Below are 21,360 nucleotides of genomic sequence, written 5' to 3'. Positions count from 1 at the left end.
AAATATCCATGTTGGCATGGCGTTAACTTCGTTTATTTTACTTAGTTTGTGGCGAGCGTAACCCGGAAGTAGCGCGGCGCCATGCTGGCGCCGTGAAAGTAAAGAAGTACTGGGATTTTTTACTGCTGCACAGGCTTCACTATCAATTAAAGCAATTTTACAGAATATTGAAATCCACACTATTTTCTATATGATACTAATGTAGTCTTGTCAGTGTTATTGTTCACTGCTGGGAATATAATTCTTCCTCAAAGCCAAATATTTAATATACTGTACTTCTTTAATTTGTTTTAGGTACATGCCCATTGGAATTATGTTTTTGATTGCAGGGAAGATAATTGAAGTGAATGACTGGGAAATCTTCCGCAAGCTTGGGCTCTATATGGCGACAGTAATCAGTGGGTAAGTGTGGGCCTAATGGAATATTGCAATTGTAGCTCTTCATTAAATAGCGTAGAGCAAAGATTGCTAGTGAGTTCAATTGAAAGGACTAGTAGTTGAGGTACTTATGTAATATCTGGGCTTCCATTTTTCTCACGGGGCTCGCTGCGCTCGCCACGCTTCGGGCACGGTGGCTTGCTGCGCTCGCCACACTATATAGAATCAACTCCATGCGTAGTTGAATAGTAGGGGTATGAAAAAATGGGGTGCATTTAACATGGGAGCCCAGATAATACATAAGTACCGTAGTTGATTTTGTAGGGTATACGGGAGAGGCACCTTGTACTGTATATGCAGAGACAAAAGACACATATACAACTAATTAAATTAAAACTACCGGGGTTATTTTGGTTCACTCGCAAAGGCACAATCACTCTCTAATGGACAAAACCATGTGCACTGCAGGTGGGGCTGATGTAACATGTGCAGAGAGAGTTAGATTTGGGTGTTTTATTGTTTCTGTGCAGGGTAAATACTGGCTGCTTTATTTTTACACTGCAATATAGATATCAGTTTGAATTACAAACCCCACCCAAATCTAATTCTCACTGCACATGTTACATCTGCCCCACCTGCAGTGCACATGGTTTTGTCCATTAGAAAGTAATTGTGCCTTTGCGAGCGAACCAGAGTAACCCCCACAGTAATTAAAGATTTTGAAACATTCTATGAGACGATATGAACGACTAGACCAGGCATGTCCAACGTTGGCCCTGCAGATGTTGTGAAACTACACATCCCAGCATGCTTTGCCACAGTTTTGCTATTCGAGAATGCTAAAACTATTGCAAAGCATGCAGGGATGTGTAGTTTCACAACATCTGGAGGGCCAACGTTGGACATGCCTGGACTAGACATTGTCAGAAATTCTTTAAAAATCTGAAAACCTTGAATTGCACTTCCAGTCTCAGTATCATAATATGCATGTGCGTAGTATTACCCTTCAGCAGTGTGAGTGGGCATTTCTTTGCCGGGGCAGCATACAAATTCTGTTTGTTGTATAGTTATCCATGTAACAGGCAGTGCTGCACTTTGAGGTCTATCATCAATTAAGCAGGTAAAAGGTCTGGAGTTGATTCCAGGTGTGACATTTGCATTTGGAATCTGTTGTTGTTGATTTTCAATATGAGATTCAATGAGCAGTCACTCTTAAGTTGCCCATACACGCCCCGATGCGGGCATGCGTTGTGGGCTTAAATAGCACGGATCACATCACATTGCATTGCCTGTGCATGCGTTGTGCATGCAATGCAATGCGATGTGAGGAGAACTAAGTACAAAAAGTATGTGCAAGTACATACTTTTTGTACTGTGCGATGAGGTGCCGCGGGAGCGCGTACCTCAAAGCACACATTCAGTGAAGCAAACTGTCATTAGGCTGAAAAATAAAAAAAAAAACATCAGAGAGATAGCAATAACATTAGGTGTGGCCAAAACAACTGTTTGGAACAGTCTTAAAAAGAAAGAATGCATCAGAGAGCTCAGCAACACCAAAAGACCCGGAAGACCACGGAAAACAACAGTGGTGGGCTACAGAAGAATTACTTTCCTGGTGAATAAAAACCCCTTCACAACAGTTGGCCAGATCAAGAACACTCTCCAGGAGATAGGAGGAAATGTGTCAGTCAACAATAAAGACATGACTTCACAAGAGTGAATATAGAGGGTTCATCACAAGATGTAAACCATTGGTAAGCCTCAAAACAGTAAGACCAGAGTTTGCCAAACAACATCTTAAAAAGCCTTTACAGTTCTAGAACAACATCCTATGGACAGATGAGACAAAGATCAACCTGCACCAGAGTGATGGGAATAAAAGAGTATGGAGAAGGAAAGGAACTGCTCATGAGCCAAAACATACCACCTCATCAGTGAAGCATGGTGGTGGTAGCGTCATGGCGTGGGCATGTATGGCTGCCAATAGAACTGGTTCCCTTGTATTTATTGATAATGTGACTGCTGACAAAAGCAGCAGGATGAATTCTGAAGCGTTTTGGGCAATAATATCTGCCCATATTCAGTCAAATACTTCAGAACTCATTGGATGGTGCAGATGGACAATGACACAAAGCATAATGCAAAAGCAACCAATGAGTTTTTTAAGGCAAATAAGTGGAATGTTATGCAATGGCCACGTCAATCACCTGACCTGAATCCGATTGAGCATGCATTTTATTTGATGAAGTTCAAAACTAAAGAGAAAATGGAAAATGCCCCAAGAACAAGCAGGAACTGAAGAAATTTGCAGTAGAGGCCTGGCAGAGCATCACCAGTATCTGGTGATGTCTATGCGTTCCAGACTTCAGGCTGTAATCGACTGCAAAGGATTTGCAACAAAGTGTTAAAAAGTGAAAGTTTGATTTAGGATTGTTTAGTTTGTCTTATTACTTTTGGTCCCTTAAAAAGTGGGAGGCACATATAGAAACCATTGTAATTCCTACACCGTTCACCTGATTTGGATGTAAATACCCTCAAATTAAAGTTGAAAGTCTGCAGTTAAAGCACATCTTGTTTGGTTCATTTCAAATACATTGTAGTGGTGTATAGAGACCACAATATGAGAATTGTGTCGATGTCCCAATATTTATGGACCTGACTGTATGTATTCGATAATTACCTTCTATGTTATTTCTAATGCTACCCAGAGTAGTACAAGCAAGAAAGAGATTCATCAAGTAGGTATGTTTGTAGGTACTTGTCCAGGTATCCAAATGGTCAACAATGTCTAGAGCAACAGTCAATAGGTCAACATTCATATGGTCGATATTGACAAAAGGTCTACATGGCAATACATGAGAAGATCTACATGAATTTTTCATGTTTTTTAATATTTAAATTTTTGACATACTTTGCAATCCACATTGATCCGATTACAATGTGCCAAGAGCAGCGGTAGGAGAGCAGGGCACCTGGCCCAAAGCATGGTGAGTGAAACGAGGGTACGCGGTACATTAATTGACACAAAAACCTGATAAATACCTGTCGACCTTTTCCATCTTGACTTTTTGATTCTGTCGACCTTTTATTGATGACGATTGTGTGCAAGTTGACCTTTTGTCGATGTCCACCTCATGCAATTCTTTGATCCATAAACCTTGGCCATTAGTTGGTGAAGTTACTGGTGAGAGAACTAGCCTGCCCCTTGTTTTGACACGTGTAGGGACAGTTGTTATAACGTGATGATTTCTTTTACAGACTCGCCATTCATTCCATTATTATCTTACCACTGATTTACCTAATAATAGTAAGGAAGAATCCTTTCCGCTTTGCAATGGGAATGGCGCAGGCCTTGCTTACAGCTCTCATGATATCTTCCAGGTAAAAAAACTTTTCATTTGTTGACTTTAAAATATACAGTAATCCAGCAAAAAAAAGTGGGCATGATACAGACCTGATCGCTGCTGTACAAATTCACGCAGCGTTCAATTATCGATACACTGGACTGCAAGCGTAACTGAATGCAGGTGTGCCTGGGGAAAACGCAGATGCGCCCGAGCGTATGAGGAGAGGGTGTGCGACATCAACTCCGGCCTGATCAGGCTGATTTCATCACAGCTGCCAGGCTACACGATGCTTTTGCGACCAGTGGAAAAATCAGACGTGAGCGTCTAACAAATGGATTTGGACATATTCGCTCAGCTGCAAATTTTTTATTTGCGCAGCGTGCACATTAATTCGCAAGATGGGATTTCACTATAGCGGGGCAGCATCTACCTTATCGCTGCCCAGGGATCAGGTCTGAATCAGGCCCAATATTTGTACCGCCCCACAGTAACCTATAAGCTACATTTCTACGCAGGGCCACGTTTAGGAACCATGGATCTGGAGAGTTCATTAATTCATTATTAATTACACAATAGAGCTAATGTGATTGTATTATTGAAATCAATTCTCTGCAGATGCTCATGTGCTCTGTAAATAATTACGTGTGGTACACAGTATGTCTATAGGATCTTAAGAGCAGTTATTCCTATAGTGAGTTTATTATGTGATAGTACAGAATGTAACAGTCCACAATATAAGTCAACAGACACAGGCCAAACTCCACAGTAATTTATTCACTGACTTCCTGGATGAGCCTGGATGTGATGTCTACAAGTCAGGCTTTGACATAAATCTATGTTAATGTTGTGATTTTATGCATTTTCATTTGTGTTCAGCTCAGCAACTTTGCCAGTAACTTTCCGCTGTGCTGAAGAGAAGAATCATGTGGACAAGAGAATCACCAGATTTGTCTTACCAGTAGGAGCCACAATCAATATGGATGGCACAGCTCTGTATGAGGCCGTGGCAGCAGTGTTCATAGCACAGCTGAATGATATGAGCCTGGATGTTGGTCAGATTGTCACAATCAGGTGTGTGCATACGTCTTCAGTCTCTCCAGCTTAAACTTTCATTATTACTTGTTTTTTCGAGTATGAAACTCTCTTCTTGTTTTACGGCAAGCCGTTATGTTTTACATTGATTTATTAACTGTGATTTCATAATGCTAGTTGAATAACTATAACTATTTACTTTAGTATAATATACTAACGAATATGCTATAGGAATGTAACATAACTTACCTCAGCAAGTTCCTGTGATGCCTCAGTCTTTGTTGGATCTTCCGCTGTGTTACCCATCTGCCAATGACAGACTGTCGTGTAATGCACATGTGCCATGCCTCTCTGGGCACACTCACTGCACTTTTAGCAGATGGGGGTCTACGCAAAACCTGCCATGCTTTGCTGTGGCTCGAAATACGGGAAGGCATTTACTGGGCCCCCCCTGTGAGAAATAGGAAAATGTACAAATAATGCCATCTATAGATGCAGTAAGCAGGGCTGTGATAAACCACAGTATGCTACATAGACAGAGCCTTCTTCTTAAATGGTGCCCCTATTGTTTTTTAAGACATATTGGGGCAGATGTATTAAGCTTTAACAAGAGATAAATGCTAGAGTTATAAGGAGAGATAACCGTCCAGCCAATCACCTGCTAACTGCCATGTTACAGGCTGTGTTTGAAAAAAGGCAGTAAGGAGCTGATTGGCTGGACGTTTATCTCTCCTTATCACCCTTGCATTTATCTCTTGTTAAGGCTTAATACAGCTGCCCCATCGATTGCACACTGCAACACACTGATCTTTACATTACAATTTGCACAGAATGTACATCCTGCAAAAGATGTTCCTAAGCATTTTGTATAATTGTCTAATACAGGATGGATCACATGACCCCACATTATGCACAATGGTGGGGCTCTGCGCATGGGCATTCTGTGCCAGTGCAGGATGCATCCTGAGTTCACCATACGCCTGAACGACAGGTAGAAGCGAACGCTTGGGGTGCCAGGGAGGCCAGCGTTTTTGTAAATGGGGATGTGTTGCCCTCGTTTTCAAAGAGTGGCTGGGCCAAGGAATACAGTTCCCTTGGCCTCACAAGCTGGCCTGCAACTGCAAGCCTGAGTAATGTTAGACTGCAGTCTAAGAGGGCCACCACGCGCAATGGTCACAATGTTCCTACAAACGGCAAACGCATCACAGTCCGATGCAATCCCAAATGCAGGTAGGGAGTGGTACAGTATGTATGTGCATTGCTTAATGATGGCATATGATAAGCTGAATCAGGCCCAATGATACAAAAGTAAGCAATCAATTACCTGAAGCAACATTATGCTTAAATTAATATACATTGTTTTCCTAATTTGAATAATAAAATCCCTTTAAATAGAATTGCTGTTTAGAATTAGATTATTCCCAGTATTTTATTAAATATTCAAGATCTATCACTGAAATACAGTACAACAAATAGGCTTTATCTTGAGCTATACTTTGTCGGACTTTAAAAGCAAAGCAACTCACATTTTATATGTAAATATAAAACCTGCTGCAATATTGGGCAATTGGCTTAATGGTGCTGCACGGTAAGTTTTAATAAGCTTCCAAATATAAAAAGAGATGATGTTGTCCATAGCAACCAATCAGATTCTGTCTATCATTTTCTAGGGTGCATTAGAGAAACTATAGACTAAGGACCTTATTCAGGTCTGTTCAGCCGGACTTGTGCGCATGCGCATTTCTGTGCATCCGAGCGAATTAACCAGAATAACCCCCTAACTCTGATTGGTTGCTATGGGAAACATCACCTTTTTTCATTTTTAGAAGCTTTAGTAAATTTTCCCCTTAATATCACTGAAAAACAATAAATAATACAATCAACAAGTTAATGTTTAATATTGGATTTATTGGTAATTGTGTTTGGAATAATATAGAAATAATCCTTCTGCTGAGCCGAACACTCAATCATTATATCTTGTGTAGTTGTATTCCTGCAGCTCTTGGGCTGTGACATGAACAATGTTTGTGTGCAGTTTAATTCGCTGCATTTCTAGCTTACTGTGGTCACACTATCACATATGGAGGGACGCAGGCCTGAAAATTAGGGGGTGTGTCTACCCGAGAAGGGGCGTGGTCTATACTTGCATCTTCCTGTGAGACCATGCCCCCATTTTGCTGCTGTGTCCCCTGGCTGCGTGAATAGACGCTGTGTGCATGTGCACAGCATTTATTCACCGCTGCTCAGCAGCTGACAGGGGGGACTCCCAACACCTTCTAGGCAGTGCTAAATAAATAAAAAGTAGTTCTGATTGGTTGCCCATAGCAACATCCTATGTGAACTAGAACTCCCGTAAATAAACCCCCTTAGTAGCTTAATTTTGTTGCTTACAGTATATGCGTGACTCATGTTACATCTGCTGCAATAACCAGTGGCGCCGCTGATGGCTGCATAGGCGCCGCGCAGCTCGGCGGCATGTTCCCTCCGCATGTAATGTCCCAATGTAACGTATGTAATGTCATACCCCCCCCCCTTCATCCCTGCTTGATGCTGCACTGAAATACACAAAAAATTCCTAGTGTACGCAAGCATACATGGCCAATAAAGTTGGTTCTATTCTATTCTATTCAAAATAAATTGTGTTTAATTTGGCTGGGCATGCTGTACCTCTAGCTAATGCCTGTTCTGTGGTTTGCAGTGTTACAGCCACGGCAGCCAGTGTGGGAGCTGCTGGAGTACCTCAGGCTGGCCTGGTTACCATGGTGATCGTTCTGAGCGCTGTCGGGCTTCCAGCAGACGATGTCACCCTCATCATCGCTGTTGACTGGCTCCTGTAAGTAAAGCATGTCATGGTGTAATATGTGGTGGGCATATTATGTTTTTGCTTCTTGGTGTAAGGCTGTATCTATATTTCTCTAATCACTTAAGGTCTTATTATGACATAAACAAAAACTATGTCAGAAGCCATGTAGGAAGCACAGTGGGCCTTATTCTGGTTCACTCCTTCTGGCAAATTCCTTCTTAGATGGACAAAACCATGTGCGCTGCAGTGGGGCAGATGTAAAATGTGCAGAGATAATTGGATTTGGGTGAGTTATTTTGTTTTTGTGCAGGGAAAATACTGACTGCTTTATTTTTACACTGCAATATAGATCTCACTTTGAAGTAAAACCCCACCCAAATCTAATTATCTCTGCATAAGTAACATCTGCCCCACCTGCAGTGCACATGGTTTTGTCCATCTAAGAAGGAATTTGCCAGAAGGAGTAAACCAAAATAACCCCCAGTGTGTCTGATTTCTCGTAGCTAGCAGTGATTTAATTATTCATTCATCTATCCTAACCTGTCAGTGGTTTTTCCATTGGGAAATTAACTCTTCCTTGCTTGTTTTTTCTATAGTTCAACTTCTATAAGTGATGAATGAAAAAAATAATGTTCTAGCTCTGTATTGCATTTTAAATACAAAATAAAGTGATGTAGTAAAGTGAAGCATGCCAGTTAGGGGCACATTCAGTTTTTAGCAATGTGCCACAGATATCAGCACAATGGCCCTTATTCTGATCGGTGCGGATATTCCCGCATTCTTACGGAGCGGTCCGCACGCCACGGTGTTTTGCCGCATGCGGCCATCGTCCGTAGAAACGCCCACGTGTCCTCCGCATTCGGACGGACTGACTCTTTAAGAACAGGGCGTGTTTACGGACGACATACAAACCATGCGTGTGCGGGAGAAACACTCCGATTCTGCACGGTATTACAGAGTATTACAGAGTATGCTCGGAAATACCGCATCCGAACGGGAGCCAAGCGGTGCTACCGCCCGTAAGCGGAGTATTTACGCCAAACAACCCACTATTAAGTATCTTCTGCAATACATCACATGACCCACTTATTCAATTACCTATCCTCATAAAAAACTGCTTATTTGGAATTGGAATCAATTAGATGCCAATATATCCTTACAAGCATGCCTAACACATGCATTGCACACATTAACCCTTACAGCAATTGAAGTGCAATGGTTTCAATTAAAGCACTGACAAGCGTCCTATTAGTGAGTAATGAGTAAAGGAGTAGATTCTATTGGGTTCAGGTGTTAATGGTTGTAGTCATTAGGCGTACGTTCGCCTACCGCATGAACGAGTGGTGTCCGCAAAGCAATAGTACACTTGTGGACACCGCACATTTCTGCCCTTTTTGATCGCGTGCATTCGGAGTGGTTTCCGAATGTACGCCCCCCAACATAAGTGTACTCCCCCGTGTCCGCCCATGTTTCCGCCCCGTTTTGCCCACTTTGAAACTACGCCCATGTGTCATTCCGCATGACGCCCATAATACGCCCCTATTTCCCGACTGATAGCGGTGAACAGTTTTGGACGGGATTTGGCCGAACTGGTACCGAGTCAAGGCGTGGCACATGCGCGTAGCGTTCTCCACGCATGCGCAGACGCCGTAAAGACGCGATCCGTAAGTACGCGGTAAAGTCCGCGTCAATCAGAATAAGGGCCAATATCCGGTGCACACATTTAGTTTAGCCACCTATCCTTTCCCTGTGCATGTGTACCAACTGGGAGGACACAGGAGCCAAGATGGTGATCATAAAGTATCCTTTGTCTGGCTCCGTGCACACCATGGGGTACTAAATCATCCCGCAATACAAGTCACGTAGCTATCCTAGGCTTATCTGATACAACTGGGAATTTTCAGAACCACCTACTGTACCGGTTCATAGCCATAATTATCTCAAAACAGAATTGATTAAAAATGTCTGACAGAGGGCCTGATTTATACCTGGTCGATGTTCTGCAAATAGATAACCAGCACCCAGACAGAAAGAAAACCCGCCCCATGTAAATTTGCAAGACAATTGCAAATGTATCGCTAATCGCAATCCACTTGCAAATCCATATCCCGAGCACTGAGCTGCTAATTTGCAGAGCGCTGCGCTCAGGTAATTGTCACCCAGCGCGAGTGAAATCCCACCCTGTGCAAGCCTGCTAATCAATGTGCACATGTTGCGTAAGCTTGCCAAAATATTGCATGCCTGCAAAATGCAAATCCATTCGCAACACACCATGGAATGATTTTTCCAGTGTGTGCAGTCTGTGCATAGCCCAGGACTTATTGGCGTGTGTGATACAAACAGGCTGACAGAGGCCGGACCTGACGTCATACAACTTCCCTTCAAACGCTTGGACATGCCCTACATTTTCTCTGACACTTCCAGAAAATGGCCAATTACCACCCCCAAACGCTGGTTTCCCGTCAGTCAACTTGCGTGCAGCTAGCATGGTTTTATTGCAGCATGGCCTCGTGCAGGCGTACTACAATTCATATGCACGCGCAGGAAATTTGCAGTGGTGCGATCAGGTCTGAATAACCCCTATATTCAATTACGTAGAACCTCAAAGCTACGGGTTGGTCTATTGCTACAGCAGTAGTGACAGGCCACAGCAGCGGGGACTCAGATGCAATGTACTGTATTTGCATGTACGATCATGCAGCCATCAAAAGATACACACCCGAAAATTGTCTGTTTTCCCAAACGCTCACCTTAAACCATATTTGCTTACTCTTCCGGAATTGCTGATCGCAATCGGCATCGTTTAGGTGTGTACCCTGTCTTAAACTCCCCGTTAACACATCTATTTCCTGTCAATTGCTCTGCAACAAAGTTCTCCATGTAACGAGAATCATGGTGGCCAAGGCACAGTTTACCGATACCCGCACCATTGCTTGATAATTGGTCATTGCAGACAAAAATAAATTAAGCCCTAAATGTGTTTGATTTTTGATTGCAAAGCAACTCTACTACGGCCTTATCCTAAAGTCATTGTTTATAACTATCTATCATATGAGACATGTATATTCCTCTTATTATGCTGAATGTCCTTTCATGGTGGAGAATGATAATTCTCCTTAGGGTAAACCTCAATTATTACAGTTTTCTACTATTAGAAAACTACTTTTACCTTAATACTTTTTCTAACAGATGGGGCTGCTCAACTGCGTGGTCAAGACTCAAGCTAAGGGTAATTGTACAAGTATGTCAAGCGCTCACCCAATGACCATATATTAGTCCTAGCAATGTAGGTTAAGAGAGTGAGAGATGGATCATGTGAATAAACCAATATTTATTGTTTATTTAAATAAATGGTGTAAAAGCCTCACAAGCCTAAATCAAGGTCTAAGGACAGACACAGATATCCTTGAAAAAGGCCCCTTGAGGCTGATACGCGTTGGAAACCCATATCCCATTCAACAAGACCCACCATCCACTACAATCGCGGCAAAGTCTCCTCCGCGCTGAGTCAAGCGCACAGTCACTCCGGGCATCACCGTGGTCTCGCGAGACCCGCTATCCGGAAGTCATGTCCCGGACAAGTGACTGTGGAGCCGGGTACCTAGACGATGGCTGGCAGAAGGAAGCTGCAGCCGCAGAGCTCCACCAACACATGCTGCCAGGCAGAAGACACCGCACTAGAAGGGAGAAAGACTGGAGACATCCGGGTCTGTGGCAGACTGGTGTCCATTCAACAGCGGAAGAACTGGACTGTGTAAGTGCGGGAGTACACCCAGCTGCACCACATCTCCACACCACATCACGGACAGGGTAAGAGGCAAGGTAGTGGGACGCTGCTCCTTGCCCAAAACCCCCCTATTTTGACCTCTTACCTTATACACATAGGGCCTTATTCTGGTTAGGTCGGTGAAACGTACGTATGGCCCCTCACACCGTACGTTTTACGTACGCTCGCGGTGAGCGAAAGTCCGCCCACAGAACAGCCGCACACAGACGGTCACAGACACGACAATGGGGAGTGGCGTACACTTGAGCGTACGCCACCGTGTATGGACGGATCTCCCTCTTAGCCACCGATACCTGGTGTACATCTGAGCGGACGCCACAGTGCACGGACGGATCTAGTCCATTTTCCCACCGACCCCTTCCGTATATCTGAGCGTACGCCACATTGCAAGTAGAAATTGAGTCCAAAAACATCATTGTTGCTCTTAGACCTGGTTTATGTGTCTTTTTCATAATAAAAAACTGGTATGTTTGTGTTACAGTGAAAAAGTTGACACATGTCGACTTCTGTGAATTGAGTGTCCTGCTTTTTAAAGTATACAAAAACACTTTCTGAATGGGTGTAGATGGTTATAAAAAAACTACCTTGACATATATAGGTCTTAGAATGAATATTACCTAAAATGAAACCAACCTTTACATGTTGAAGTGTAGAAAGATATGCTTCCAATGTGTTTGAGGGCTGTGTGTGGCTTGCAGGTAGTGAAATAATGGTTTTCACTTAATAGCCTGCAGCATTGCTTATTACATTCAGGTGGATGTGTTTGAGTAGTAATCAGCATTAATTAGCAGACCCAGGCGTCCGCTCTCATACGGTATCTCTAGGGGTGGTCTGGAGCTATCTCTGGCGTCCGCCTGTTTTTGATCCAAAATGCACTGTGCGTTCGCCGATCGAGGCGGTTGTGGCACCATGCATTTTGTGTGCACACCCCAATGTACGCCCCTGTTTACGCCCAGTTTTCTTCATTATTCCAGCCGTTCCCATAAAAACGCCCACATGCCGCCCACAATGACCGTGCTCTTGCGGACAGGATTTTTTGCACGGAGAGACCCGTCCGTGAGCTGTGTGAGGTCGCCGCACATGCGCATTGCGAAAGCTACGCATGCGCAGATGAAAAAAAAACCCGATCCGCCCGTATACGGTCCCACCGTACCGAGCAGAATAAGGCCCATAGTTAGGAGTACTATCTCCTCACTGACCTACAAGCACTCCTAAGTGCCAGACTTTTACCTCCGATCAGCCCTAGGACATCCACTGCTAACACTTGCTTAGAGACATAAGCCTCATCACGGGTTTATGGTAAAAATGGGTCCGTTGACACCCTCATCCATCAAGGGGCTGTAAGTCACAGTGCAAGGGCACACCTGTAGAGTACCACTCCAGGAATTAACATTGGACATTGAACTTTTACACCATTTATTTAAATAAACAATAAACATTGGTTTATTCACAAGATCCATCTCTCACTCTTTCTTAGCCTACATTGCTAGGACTAATATATGGTCATTGGGTGAGCGCTTGACATACTTGTACAATTTTACTTAATTTAGTCATCTATAAATGTCCATAGACCAAATGTAATAGCATCCGAGTTTGGCGGCCGTGCAGGATGCCTGACGAACTCTGAGTTTTTTTTTTTAAGGGGGCAATTACTTGTCAATGATTGCCCCTTTAAAAAAACTCCAGGTTTGGCCGTATTCCCATACGGCTGCCAAATTCGGAGGCTGTTACATTTGACCACATGTATCTTTGTTGGGACAAGGGGTGGTAGTGTTATTCTTATGTAGAAATAGGGAGTGGACAAATGGTAGCAATACCTCATGTTCTCCTTAATCCTATCATATCCTTATCACTCTAGCATTAATTCTACAGCCTTTGTAAGTATAATAAACCAGGTAATCCCATTTCAGGTCACTACACAGTTATACACTGTACAGTTTTTTATATTTGATGTCATTAGAAAGGGTGTTATGCGGTAACAGACTTGTTTATGAAGGTAATTGCTACAAGTTATCCTTGACCTGTAGTCTGCACAATTAATTTCATCAGTTTATAGCCTGCTTATTACAGAGATACGATTGCTGTTATGTGCATACAATATAATTAGATAATGACAGGTTATGTATCACATCATTATGACTCCTCTTGGCACTTTTTCATTGTTCCATTATAAATTCCTAACGGTATAAAAATATTATTACAAACACTACAGGTAGGGTTGCCAGATCATACCTTTTTAGGGGACGCTTAGTAATTAAAGATTGTATAGCTGGCTGACTTCTAGTCTCCGTTTTGCCTGCTTATAAGCAGCCACAGAACCTACAGTATGTAATTAATTCATATGTATTCTTTAATAAAGGGATGATCTTAAAACCCTAACTACAAGAGACAGTGTGGGAGTCTCCGCAGTGGGGAACGGGTAGGGATCACACATGTTCTGGTAGGCTACAGCAAATAGTGGAAGTTTGGGTGAAAATCTGATAGAGAGAGGAGTACAAACATTAAAGGTGGTGTGGGAGAAATGGCTGGAGATATAGGGATACAGGGTGAGGATAAGGAGTGACCAAGAGCTTTGTAAGTGAGAGGGAGGACTGTACAGTATATATAACTCTCTGAAACAACGTTATAGTATCAATTTACAATTAGGGAGGGATTGCAAAGGAGACAGGCTGGTGTAGGGGAGAGCAGACAGAAGGTTGCAATAATTCAAATAAGAGATGATGAGGGAGTTGACGAATGGGTTTGTAGAATGCAGAGTTAGGAAAGGTCTAATGAAGTGGTGATCATCTGAATGTGTAAGTGTATGAGAGGGAGGTGTCAAGGGTAACAAAGAAGTAGCGTGTTTGAGGAATTGAGGAAATGGTGGTAGATAAAAAAACATCCTTAATGTCACCTTGTATGATGCACAGCTACATGGAATCTTCTACTCCAAACAAATTAACCAATAGACACAACATAGTACTTATTATAGTTAGGATACATCCTGGGTGAGATTTAATAGGATGAGAGATTCAGAAAGTGAGAGATTTGGTAAGAAATCTCCAGTTTTTTTAAAGTGGCAATAATTTACACTGCTAAACCAGTTTGATTTTGCAGTGTAAATGATTGCCGCTTTAAAAAAACTGGAGATTTCTCACCAAATCTCTCACTTTCTGAAAATCTCATCCTATTAAATATCCCCCCTAATGTCTACAAGGATTGTATTTATCATAACAGCTCTCGATCACATTTCTGGTTCCTGTAAACCTCTATGATTAAGGATTCAACCTGACTAATGCTACAATTTCTGTTCTCCAGGGATCGATTTAGGACCATGGTAAATGTTCTGGGTGATGCTTATGGAACTGGAATTGTAGAGAAGCTCTCCAAGAAAGAACTTGAGCAAATGGATATCACATCGGAAGGCAACATTGCCAATCCCTTTGCCATTGAGCCAAGTGTACTGAAAAATGAAGAGGACAATGATGGGAAGAAGTCCTATGTGAATGGTGGATTTGCTGTAGATAAGTCAGATACTATATCATTTACCCAGACATCACAGTTCTGAGTGACCTAGGCATGCTGAGTGCACCGGGATTCTAAGGGACACTGAGTATGAAGCCAAGATAACCGAGGGAGATTTTTCTTTCAATATTTGGATTCAAGCTTTTTTGCTCCTTGTGAGCAGGTTAAATGGATAGACGAATTGTAAAATATTTCTCTTTTTTAATACTGGGATATCTAAATACCACCATTTTTGAATGTATACTCAGAGTTAGCATGTTTATTACCTGTATTTTAATATCTAGGTCAGTAATATGAAACTTTTGCATTGGCTCTTCTGAAGCACAAGAACAAATAATGTTCTTATTATTTCTTGTGTCTTCTTCATTTGGATGAATGGACCACTAATCATAAAATGCAAGTATCCTTACATTGCACACTTTCTAATAGCTAGATATTGCTGAGTTCCCCTACTCAGCTGTTAAACATTTCCTACATGCCTTCCTGACATCCAGTCTATTAAAGAAGGAAACCCAGAATGGTGACTACAAGGCACAATAACAGTATGCTCTGTTATAAAATGAGTGCATTGACAGTATATGATTATTTACAGTACGAATGATAGAAGATGCCTTCTCATAATGGATCTTTTGTTTTATGCCCAGTGGTCCTTTAAAGAATAAATGCCTTTTAAATACTTGCACAGGACAGCACTTATCTGTATAGTGTGCCCTAATATTATATTTGTTAATGTACTGCGAATATGACATATATTCACTTTTATGTTTTCTAGGTGATTTCAATTTAGGGAGACAGAATTAAAGCTTTCCTTCGTGCAGGACTCATGCAATAAGATGGTTTTCATCATACATACAGCATGAAGGCACTGAGGTAGCCCTTTGCAGAGCATGCCATTTGGGTAACCAAAGAGTTAGGAGACCAAAGGCTCTATGTACTAAGCAAGACATGTCCAACTCCAACCTGCATCCCTCCAGCTGTTGTGAAACTACAAGTCCCATCATGCCTTGCCACAGTTTTGCTATTAGGGAATGCTAAACAGCTGGAGGGCCGCGGGTTGGACATGCCTGCAATAAGCCTTTGAGAGAGATAAAGTGGACGTAGATAGAGTACCAATCAACTCGATCAAGACGATCAACTCTTGTCACTTTTCTAATATAGCCTGTAACAAGGCAGCTAGTAGCTGATTGGCTGGTACTTAATGGTTCTCCACTTTATTACTCCCAAAGTTAGGGGGATTTTCAGACCTGATCGCACAGCTGCTACTTTGCAGAGCCCTGTGATCGGGTGAAGTTATGCTGTGTAGTCGATATCGCATGCAGATCATATGCAGATCGCACAGGTTTTTTACCTTGCGATCACGATGCACGCTCCTGTGACAGCACAAATCGAAACCAAGATAGACAGGGCAGCAATGACTATAAAGTGCAAATCTAATGCAGATTGTATGAATTGTATGTAAAAAGTACAGAGTTAGCAAAGATTGCATAGCACTCAAATCTTAAGTCGAATAGCAAGGGGATCTCACTGTGTGTACACACCATTAAATTCCACTCTGTGCAAACCTGCGATAAGCTGCAAATCTATTTGCAATCACCATCTTATCTTTCCACTGTGTGCAGTCTGTGCGTGGCCCAATAGAAACAGGCTGCAATAGAAACAGGCTGTTTGAGGCCGGAGCTTACATCACACAGCTTCTCCTAAAATGCCTGGGCACGACTGCGTTTCCCCTGACACTCCCAGAAAATGGCCAGGTTACCACCCCCAATTACCGGCTTTCTGTTAATCAACTTGCGTACATCGATTAAAAAAAAAGTAGCAGGGTTTTATCACATAAGGGGTGAAATTTAATAGGATGAGAGATTCAGAAAGTGAGAGATTTGGTAAGAAATCTCCAGTTTTTTAAAGCGGCAATAATTTACACTGCAAAATCACACTGGTTTTGCAGTGTAAATGATTGTCGCTTTGAAAAAACTGGAGATTTCTTACCAAATCTCTCACTTTCTGAATCTCTCGTCCTATTACATTTCACCCAAGCAGTCTATCAATTATCACCCAGCCTGCGAATTCGCAGTCGTGCAACCAGGGCTGAATAACCCCCTTAGTACATAAACCCCTTAATGCTGGTGCTGCTTTCTACAGCAAGTGACCACCACTGACAGAAGCATTATGCACACTGAGAAGAACTATTCTGTACAGCATTTGATGTTGTTGGTGAGTTTATTACATGACCTATCTCATCTATGGGAATTATAGGCAATACACATGCATCACATTCACAACATGCATGGGAAATCGGTCATAACTAATTACTGCAGCATATCTCTGTTGAGCTAAATAAGTATTTAATCTAAAGGATATATTGTTCATTTGGTTGTGTTTAATTTGTATTATTATTATGCTTTATATGCTTTATATATAACATTTTTTAATCAATGTGACTTAAATAGCTGGTCTATACATCTTGTGTTGACATTTGTTAAAATCTTGCTATCTGGAATAGAAATGAGAAACATAATCAAAGTATATTCAGTATTAGAGAGGGGTTTACTAAAAGCAGAGTTTCCTCAGTGTGACAGATATGTGTTCACAATCCACAACCTTTTAACATATCTCTGAAAATATATTTGTTTTCATTGTTTCAATATGATTGGGTGGTTGGAGGCAAACACAAATTTGCCAGGCTGAAGTAACGGTGGTAAACCCTCCCCTCTGGTTCTAAGATGGCAGTATTGGGTCTGTTTTATACAGTAAGTTCTAGAAAGGCTGGAGATGGGTAGTTATGGGGTACATAAGATATAATTAACTTTTATACATTGCTCAAAGTTTTTCAACATTTTTCAGTTTGTCATGCTTTGTAACTGATCACTGTGAAATAAAATGTGTAAAAGTTAAAAAAAAAAGAGGATTAAAGCCTTGTGTCAAAATAAATGTTGCAATTCAGCCAGGGGCAGAATTGTACATCTCTGGGCAACATAGCAATATTTGGATGAGCTGCCCCAGCTTCCTTGACCCCTCCTCAATATAGGCCTTCCTATCTGCTCATTTCGGAGTGGGCTGTGCGGGAGGAAGGAGGGATTAGGGACTGCAAAGGGCTCTGGTGGTGGAACTAAGTGCCAAACCCATTTCATTTTTGGGACACATATTAGCCGTTTTCTCTGCACTCACTGTAGATTAGCACTTATTCCAGTATGGACAAGACTAAGTAATTTAAGAATAAATAAATGTCTGTTTTACTGATCTCCCATAAGAGCCTGTATGGAATAATACATAAGAACACTCAATTTCACAGATTATAGACATACTTACTTAATGCATAAAGGAAATATCATATTGCTGAGCATTTTATTTCTATGTAAATCGCTGTTAAGATCAGGATACTTTGCACCCTGCATTGTCTGCACATATGTTGCCTCCAAGTAATGTAGTGCCAGACCTCTAGCACCCAGCTCTGCATATGCTGCACTGCAGAATGGTTGGAGTGGAACGACAGAAAGAAACAAAACAAAAAATGATTTAAATGCAAAATGCTTACAAAAAATCCAATGTAAAAATCCATCCATAATGCTACACAACTGCATTATTTATGTTATGTAGTATATTATGCACATTGATTTGAGACTTCCTAAACTCTGTGAGGGGAGAGTAAAACTGATTACCCATGTAGGAGGTAAACATGCATCACCTTACCCACTAAATCCACCAGTGTTATGTAATCTGCCTAGCCCATCGCACGTAATATGAGCCTAAACCATATATTATTACATTGGAAAATAAAAATTACACCATCTTTACCAAGGCGAAGCAGGAAGCACTAGTAACGATATGTGTTACCATTTCAGCTGCTGGAGTGTGGGAAATAAATAGCCCCCCCCCCCCCCTCTGGTGATTCCTGTCTGAGCTCACAGCACCACACACAAGTACTGATACACTGTGTCTCTCCTCCTGACCATTTCCACTGGGCTTGCTGCTATAGCGAGATCTCCCATGCATCCCAGAGCCCAGCAAGCACAGCAAGCACTACAATGGCTGTGAATGGGTCAACAAAGGTGGCATATCTTGTAGATAGCATATGTCACCACAGTAATGCATGGGGGAGTAGCAGGATCAGCACTTATAATGTGCACTGGTACCACTTCTGCTCCATAATGTCTCTTCACACATTTATCACCATGAAACAGTTGGAGTTGCAAAACCCATTATTTACTGTGTGCCTGCAGGAAACACATTACTCAGAAGATAGATTCATACACCAACTATATGCACCACATAATTAGATTCAGTACTGTATGTCCTTCCACGCTGGATGCAGTCAGCACAGCCAGCATCCTGCTCAGTCAGGTTAGTGTGCGACCGGGAATGGGGGGTTAGATTTAACCACTAGGTTAGAGTTAGGCTTCGAGGAGGAGGGCTTAGGTGTAGGCACTGTGGTACAGGCACTAGTGGGGAAGGTTAGGGTCAGGCAAGAGAGGGTTAGGACCAGGGCTTAAAGTGGTCATGCAGAAGTGGGGGAACTCGTTTCTCTATGCCACCTAATTACATCCCCTTCCCTCCCCCCATTAGGCAGTGACAGGGCCAATAGTAGGGATTTTTGGCATCCCCTTGCAAACTAGAATGCTTTTCTGTGAGAATTACTGTGCAGGGCCAATGTGGAGGTAAAAATGTTCCACCTCACCATTAGAGGTGGTGGAACTCAGTTCCACCACGTTCCCCCTCACTTTAACCGCTGGTTAGGACTAAGGGGTGAGGGTTAGGGTGCTATAGGGCTCCTTTTGAGACTCTCAGATTTGGGGTGCCTGGGTCATTCTTTTGGCTGCTGGTATCCTGTTTGCTGGAATAGGATATGTATCCCACACACAACAGGAACTACAGTATATACATGCTTTGAGCTTTTGAAAACTGCACTATGCACATTTGAGTGATAGCATAGGAATCTGTAAAGGAGGCCATGACATTTTTCTTTATGACATGGAGGAAGCATTAAAAAAAAAGACACAATTTCATAGGCTAGGCAATATTTTTTTGTTACATACATTTTTCATTGTCACCATGACCACGCTGTTAGAAATACATTAAAATAAACACAGTACTGTAAGTTTTCCTGCCACCCCAATATTAAACAATTGTATTTAATAGGAAACATTTATATCTGCTAAAATACACTTAAAATGTTAATCCAACCTGTAATTACATATTGCATAAGTGGTGCTCTTGGTGATAAAAGATTTTCAGGGCCCATCTTTCCTGCTTTTAGTGTTGCCATTTTTACCATGGTGTTATACATTTTAAAACGTTGTGAACGTTTTTATGAACGTTGTCACTAAATTATACTTCAATGGTACTGTAAATGCACATGAATGTGCACGATAAATGCAAAAGAGTGCTCTAGGTAACATCTGCATAAGGTGAACCACTGGCACAATTTGTTGGTGGTGAGCCCAGGTGCAACAGATCATTTTGGGCCCCCTCCACCCCAACCCAAGTTCACAATATGCAACACAGCAGTGGGTGACAGGGAAAGGCAGAGGGTGACAGAAAGAGGGTGACTAGGGCAGCAGTGGGTCCATTGGCGACCCGGTGCACTGCACCTGCTGCATTAATGGTAGTTCCACCTCTGTGGTGAACTAGCCCTTAGTGTTGGAAAGGCCTGTGTCCCACTCAAGACCACACTAAGATAACATTGTGCCAACTATATTTTTTAAACATAAATAATATTTGTTTGAGTACTCAATTTCAGTTCAGGCTATATTGCTGCATTTCCCAAATCAATCTATTATCTCATTATCTTTCAGCAGTTTACTAATGATACCATATTCAGTTTGCCTTGTTAATAAAATGTTTATGTTTCGAAGATTAAGGGACATATTCAAGTGGGAGCAATTTTCCCCCAAATCTTTGCAGGGCTTTCCCCCAGGTGCTCAATTTTTGAGATTCAGTTGGTTGCAGGTATATTTTTCTTTCATGCTATTTTCTTGAGCACCTCCGAACAATAATTTTCCCACCAATGACTAATTAAGCAATTGGAAGTTTCCATTAAATCTATAACTAATCACTCTCTGCAGCGCTGTCCTCATCAAGTCATCTCTTTTCCAGCGTCACAGACAGCAGATGGCAATATGAGACAAGGTACAGGTGTCACCTCTTATCCTGCACCTCCTCCCTGCACACGATGAACTGCACTACCGCTAACTCTGCACCCACTCCCAGCATGCATTACACTACCACTCACACTGCATCCCCTTTCTACACACAATGCACTATACTTCACTACAGTACACTATACTACCCCTAACACTGAACCAGCTCATGCATTGCACTACACTGCACCCGCTCCCTGCTCACACTGCACTACACTACCCCTAACCCTGTACCCATTCCCTGCACACATTTGCACTACACTATGGCGGGTATTCTGGTTGACTCGCAAGGCTGCAAATTCGCAACCTTGCGAGTCCACCAAACCCCACCTTGCAAATGGTTGGCTGGGGCCACCTATTCGCAAGGTCGAGTCG

The 21,360-nt window shown here is 42.2% G+C and overlaps 1 protein-coding gene across 1 annotated transcript in view; it reads left to right on the top strand.

Moving 5' to 3' along the window:
• The window catches only part of SLC1A1 (solute carrier family 1 member 1), a 62,612-nt gene extending 42,817 nt beyond the window's left edge, over positions 1 to 19,795 (top strand). Inside the window, exons 9-13 of the mRNA XM_083186010.1 lie at positions 295 to 402; positions 3,637 to 3,759; positions 4,602 to 4,796; positions 7,456 to 7,590; positions 14,645 to 19,795. Coding sequence (XP_083042136.1) covers positions 295 to 402; positions 3,637 to 3,759; positions 4,602 to 4,796; positions 7,456 to 7,590; positions 14,645 to 14,894 — 811 coding nt within the window. The 3' untranslated portion in view covers positions 14,895 to 19,795. The remainder of the gene's footprint in view (positions 1 to 294; positions 403 to 3,636; positions 3,760 to 4,601; positions 4,797 to 7,455; positions 7,591 to 14,644) is intronic.
• The last annotated feature ends 1,565 nt before the right edge of the window (positions 19,796 to 21,360 follow it).

Source organism: Crinia signifera, chromosome 1, assembly GCF_055691185.1.
Source record: "Crinia signifera chromosome 1, ASM5569118v1, whole genome shotgun sequence".
In the NCBI taxonomy this organism is placed as follows: Eukaryota; Metazoa; Chordata; class Amphibia; order Anura; family Myobatrachidae; genus Crinia; species Crinia signifera.
Note: the sequence above shows the minus strand (reverse complement) of the source record. Positions and strands in the feature narration are given on the sequence as shown.